General features: G+C 52.7%; 1 protein-coding gene across 1 annotated transcript in view; it reads left to right on the forward strand.

Annotated features, from left to right (window-relative positions):
- PARP1 (poly(ADP-ribose) polymerase 1) overlaps window positions 1-6000 on the forward strand; it is a 48664-nt gene extending 42664 nt beyond the window's left edge. Inside the window, exons 22-23 of the mRNA XM_073556385.1 lie at window positions 5101-5215; window positions 5364-6000. Of these exons, the coding sequence (XP_073412486.1) occupies window positions 5101-5215; window positions 5364-5448 (200 nt within the window). The 3' untranslated portion in view covers window positions 5449-6000. The remainder of the gene's footprint in view (window positions 1-5100; window positions 5216-5363) is intronic.

The raw sequence follows: 6000 nt of genomic DNA on the forward strand, positions 1-6000 counted from the left end.
GTCCCAGAGCGGTCCCGTATCTGCACCGCACACCCTATATACAGGTGTATACTGCCCCTATACACACAGTGCGTCCCAGAGCGGTCCCGTATCTGCACTGCACACCCTATATACAGGTGTATACTGCCCCTATACACACAGTGTGTCCCAGAGCAGTCCCGTATCTGCACTGCACACCCTATATACAGGTGTATACTGCCCCTATACACACAGTGCGTCCCAGAGCGGTCCCGTATCTGCACTGCACACCCTATATACAGGTGTATACTGCCCCTATACACACAGTGCGTCCCAGAGCGGTCCCGTATCTGCACTGCACACCCTATATACAGGTGTATACTGCCCCTATACACACAGTGTGTCCCAGAGCGGTCCCGTATCTGCACCGCACACCCTATATACAGGTGTATACTGCCCCTATACACACAGTGTGTCCCAGAGCAGTCCCGTATCTGCACTGCACACCCTATATACAGGTGTATACTGCCCCTATACACACAGTGCGTCCCAGAGCGGTCCCGTATCTGCACTGCACACCCTATATACAGGTGTATACTGCCCCTATACACACAGTGCGTCCCAGAGCGGTCCCGTATCTGCACTGCACACCCTATATACAGGTGTATACTGCCCCTATACACACAGTGTGTCCCAGAGCGGTCCCGTATCTGCACCGCACACCCTATATACAGGTGTATACTGCCCCTATACACACAGTGTGTCCCAGAGCGGTCCCGTATCTGCACCGCACACCCTATATACAGGTGTATACAGCCCCTATACACAGTGCGTCCCAGAGCGGTCCCGTATCTGCACTGCACACCCTATATACAGGTGTATACTGCCCCTATACACACAGTGCGTCCCAGAGCGGTCCCGTATCTGCACTGCACACCCTATATACAGGTGTATACTGCCCCTATACACACAGTGCGTCCCAGAGCGGTCCCGTATCTGCACCGCACACCCTATATACAGGTGTATACTGCCCCTATACACACAGTGTGTCCCAGAGCGGTCCCGTATCTGCACTGCACACCCTATATACAGGTGTATACAGGCCCTATACACACAGTGTGTCCCAGAGCGGTCCCGTATCTGCACTGCACACCCTATATACAGGTGTATACTGCCCCTATACACACAGTGCGTCCCAGAGCGGTCCCGTATCTGCACCGCACACCCTATATACAGGTGTATACTGCCCCTATACACACAGTGTGTCCCAGAGCGGTCCCGTATCTGCACTGCACACCCTATATACAGGTGTATACTGCCCCTATACACACAGTGTGTCCCAGAGCGGTCCCGTATCTGCACTGCACACCCTATATACAGGTGTATACAGCCCCTATACACACAGTGCGTCCCATAGCGGTCCCGTATCTGCACCGCACACCCTATATACAGGTGTATACAGCCCCTATACACACAGTGCGTCCCAGAGCGGTCCCGTATCTGCACCGCACACCCTATATACAGGTGTATACAGCCCCTATACACACAGTGCGTCCCAGAGCGGTCCCGTATCTGCACCGCACACCCTATATACAGGTGTATACAGCCCCTATACACACAGTGCGTCCCAGAGCGGTCCCGTATCTGCACTGCACACCCTATATACAGGTGTATACTGCCCCTATACACACAGTGCGTCCCAGAGCGGTCCCGTATCTGCACTGCACACCCTATATACAGGTGTATTCTGCCCCTATACACACAGTGCGTCCCAGAGCGGTCCCGTATCTGCACTGCACACCCTATATACAGGTGTATACTGCCCCTATACACACAGTGCGTCCCAGAGCGGTCCCGTATCTGCACTGCACACCCTATATACAGGTGTATACTGCCCCTATACACACAGTGTGTCCCAGAGCGGTCCCGTATCTGCACTGCACACCCTATATACAGGTGTATACTGCCCCTATACACACAGTGCGTCCCAGAGCGGTCCCGTATCTGCACTGCACACCCTATATACAGGTGTATACTGCCCCTATACACACAGTGTGTCCCAGAGCGGTCCCGTATCTGCACTGAACACCCTATATACAGGTGTATACTGCCCCTATACACACAGTGCGTCCCAGAGCGGTCCCGTATCTGCACCGCACACCCTATATACAGGTGTATACAGCCCCTATACACACAGTGCGTCCCAGAGCGGTCCCGTATCTGCACCGCACACCCTATATACGGGTGTATACAGCCCCTATACACACTGTGTCCCAGAGCAGTCCCGTATCTGCACTGCACACCCTATATACAGGTGTATACTGCCCCTATACACACAGTGCGTCCCAGAGCGGTCCCGTATCTGCACTGCACACCCTATATACAGGTGTATACTGCCCCTATACACACAGTGTGTCCCAGAGCGGTCCCGTATCTGCACTGCACACCCTATATACAGGTGTATACTGCCCCTATACACACAGTGCGTCCCAGAGCGGTCCCGTATCTGCACCGCACACCCTATATACAGGTGTATACAGCCCCTATACACACAGTGCGTCCCAGAGCGGTCCCGTATCTGCACCGCACACCCTATATACAGGTGTATACAGCCCCTATACACACTGTGTCCCAGAGCAGTCCCGTATCTGCACTGCACACCCTATATACAGGTGTATACTGCCCCTATACACACAGTGCGTCCCAGAGCGGTCCCGTATCTGCACTGCACACCCTATATACAGGTGTATACTGCCCCTATACACACAGTGCGTCCCAGAGCGGTCCCGTATCTGCACCGCACACCCTATATACAGGTGTATACTGCCCCTATACACACAGTGCGTCCCAGAGCGGTCCCGTATCTGCACCGCACACCCTATATACAGGTGTATACAGCCCCTATACACAGTGCGTCCCAGAGCGGTCCCGTATCTGCACCGCACACCCTATATACAGGTGTATACTGCCCCTATACACATAGTGCGTCCCAGAGCGGTCCCGTATTTGCACTGCACACCCTATATACAGGTGTATACAGCCCCTATATACACACAGTGTGTCCCAGAGCGGTCCCGTATCTGCACTGCACACCCTATATACAGGTGTATACTGCCCCTATACACACAGTGCGTCCCAGAGCGGTCCCGTATCTGCACTGCACACCCTATATACAGGTGTATACTGCCCCTATACACACAGTGCGTCCCAGAGCGGTCCCGTATCTGCACTGCACACCCTATATACAGGTGTATTCTGCCCCTATACACACAGTGCGTCCCAGAGCGGTCCCGTATCTGCACTGCACACCCTATATACAGGTGTATACTGCCCCTATACACACAGTGCGTCCCAGAGCGGTCCCGTATCTGCACTGCACACCCTATATACAGGTGTATACTGCCCCTATACACACAGTGTGTCCCAGAGCGGTCCCGTATCTGCACCGCACACCCTATATACAGGTGTATACTGCCCCTATACACACAGTGTGTCCCAGAGCGGTCCCGTATCTGCACTGCACACCCTATATACAGGTGTATACTGCCCCTATACACACAGTGCGTCCCAGAGCGGTCCCGTATCTGCACCGCACACCCTATATACAGGTGTATACTGCCCCTATACACACAGTGTGTCCCAGAGCGGTCCCGTATCTGCACCGCACACCCTATATACAGGTGTATACTGCCCCTATACACACAGTGTGTCCCAGAGCGGTCCCGTATCTGCACAGCACACCCTATATACAGGTGTATACTGCCCCTATACACAGTGTGTCCCAGAGCGGTCCCGTATCTGCACCGCACACCCTATATACAGGTGTATACTGCCCCTATACACACAGTGTGTCCCAGAGCGGTCCCGTATCTGCACCGCACACCCTATATACAGGTGTATACAGCCCCTGTACACACAGTGTGTCCCAGAGCGGTCCCGTATCTGCACCGCACACCCTATATACAGGTGTATACTGCCCCTATACACACAGTGCGTCCCAGAGCGGTCCTGTATCTGCACCGCACACCCTATATACAGGTGTATACAGCCCCTATACACACAGTGTGTCCCAGAGCGGTCCCATATCTGCACTGCACACCCTATATACAGGTGTATACAGCCCCTATACACACAGTGTGTCCCAGAGCGGTCCCGTATCTGCACCGCACACCCTATATACAGGTGTATACTGCCCCTATACACAGTGCGTCCCAGAGCGGTCCTGTATCTGCACCGCACACCCTATATACAGGTGTATACAGCCCCTATACACAGTGTGTCCCAGAGCGGTCCTGTATCTGCACTGCACACCCTATATACAGGTGTATACAGCCCCTATACACACAGTGCGTCCCAGAGCGGTCCCGTATCTGCACCGCACACCCTATATACAGGTGTATACAGCCCCTATACACAGTACGTCCCAGAGCGGTCCCGTATCTGCACCGCACACCCTATATACAGGTGTATACAGCCCCTATATACACACAGTGCGTCCCAGAGCGGTCCTGTATCTGCACTGCACACCCTATATACAGGTGTATACTGCCCCTATACACACAGTGTGTCCCAGAGCGGTCCCGTATCTGCACTGCACACCCTATATACAGGTGTATACAGCCCCTATACACACAGTGCGTCCCAGAGCGGTCCTGTATCTGCACCGCACACCCTATATACAGGTGTATACAGCCCCTATACACAGTGCGTCCCAGAGCGGTCCCGTATCTGCACCGCACACCCTATATACAGGTGTATACAGCCCCTATATACACACAGTGCGTCCCAGAGCGGTCCTGTATCTGCACTGCACACCCTATATACAGGTGTATACAGCCCCTATTCACACAGTGTGTCCCAGAGCGGTCCTGTATCTGCACTGCACACCCTATATACAGGTGTATACAGCCCCTATACTCACAGTGCGTCCCAGAGCGGTCCCATATCTGCACCGCACACCCTATATACAGGTGTATACAGCCCCTATACACACAGTGTGTCCCAGAGCGGTCCCGTATCTGCACCGCACACCCTATATACAGGTGTATACAGCCCCTATATACAGTGCGTCCCAGAGCGGTCCCATATCTGCTCCGCCGCCATCATTCATGTTAGTTCCTGCTCACATGCATTTCTTTATAGGTTTGGGTCGGACGGCTCCGGATCCTGCTGCTACCGTAAAGCTGGACGGCGTGGACGTTCCCTTGGGGAAGGGCTCTGCCTCCAACATCAGCGACACCAGCCTGCTCTATAACGAGTATCCTTTTCATATACAGAACGGTTTCCATTTACTGACGACAATCAGATCTTGAAAATAGTAAAATCCCAGTTTATTAGCCAGTAGCGGCTTGTCGCCTGGCTTCCAGCTGTCACTTGACTTTCTGCCTTAACTCTTCCCCTCTCAGATACATCGTTTATGACATCGCCCAAGTGAATCTGAAGTATCTGCTGAAGCTGAAGTTCAACTACAAGGGGGGGATGTTGTGGTGATCCCGCGGCCCGACCGCCTCTGTAGACCATGTAAACCTTAGCCCTGACCTAGTCCTGACACTTAAAGGGACACACTCCCTTTTGCTTTATTCCCACACTGGCCAACAGGGGGCGATACTAAACATGCACTGATCCTCTGGTAATCCCGCCTGCGTCCCGACTTCAGGTCTTTTTATACTCAGACCCGTAATTCTCATAAATCTGGTTTGGTCGCCCAAATGTACCGCACGGCCACAGGTGAATGCATTGCCAGTCACCTAATTTGCAGGCGCAGCAAGTTGTGCTCCTCGTCCAGATGCTGGTGCAGGCCCCATATACGGCCGGGGAACAGTCACCATACACATCTGTTCTTGTCTAATTTCAGTTTCCAAATTTTTTTTCCTTTCAAAAGTAAAAAAAAAAAAAATTGTTTCAAATGTTCTAAAAAAAAGTGTTTTTTTTTTGTTTTTTTAAATCGCTGACATTTTAGTGACTTTGCCTAACGAAGCTGCTTCCACCGTGTATTTTCCAGGATGATGGACGTAAAATAAAGCCGATCCTTTCCTCCTCGAA

The sequence above is a fragment of the Dendrobates tinctorius genome, unplaced genomic scaffold (assembly GCF_039654945.1).
Source record: "Dendrobates tinctorius isolate UK_male_01 unplaced genomic scaffold, ASM3965494v1 ptg000232l, whole genome shotgun sequence".
NCBI classification, from domain to species: Eukaryota; Metazoa; Chordata; class Amphibia; order Anura; family Dendrobatidae; genus Dendrobates; species Dendrobates tinctorius.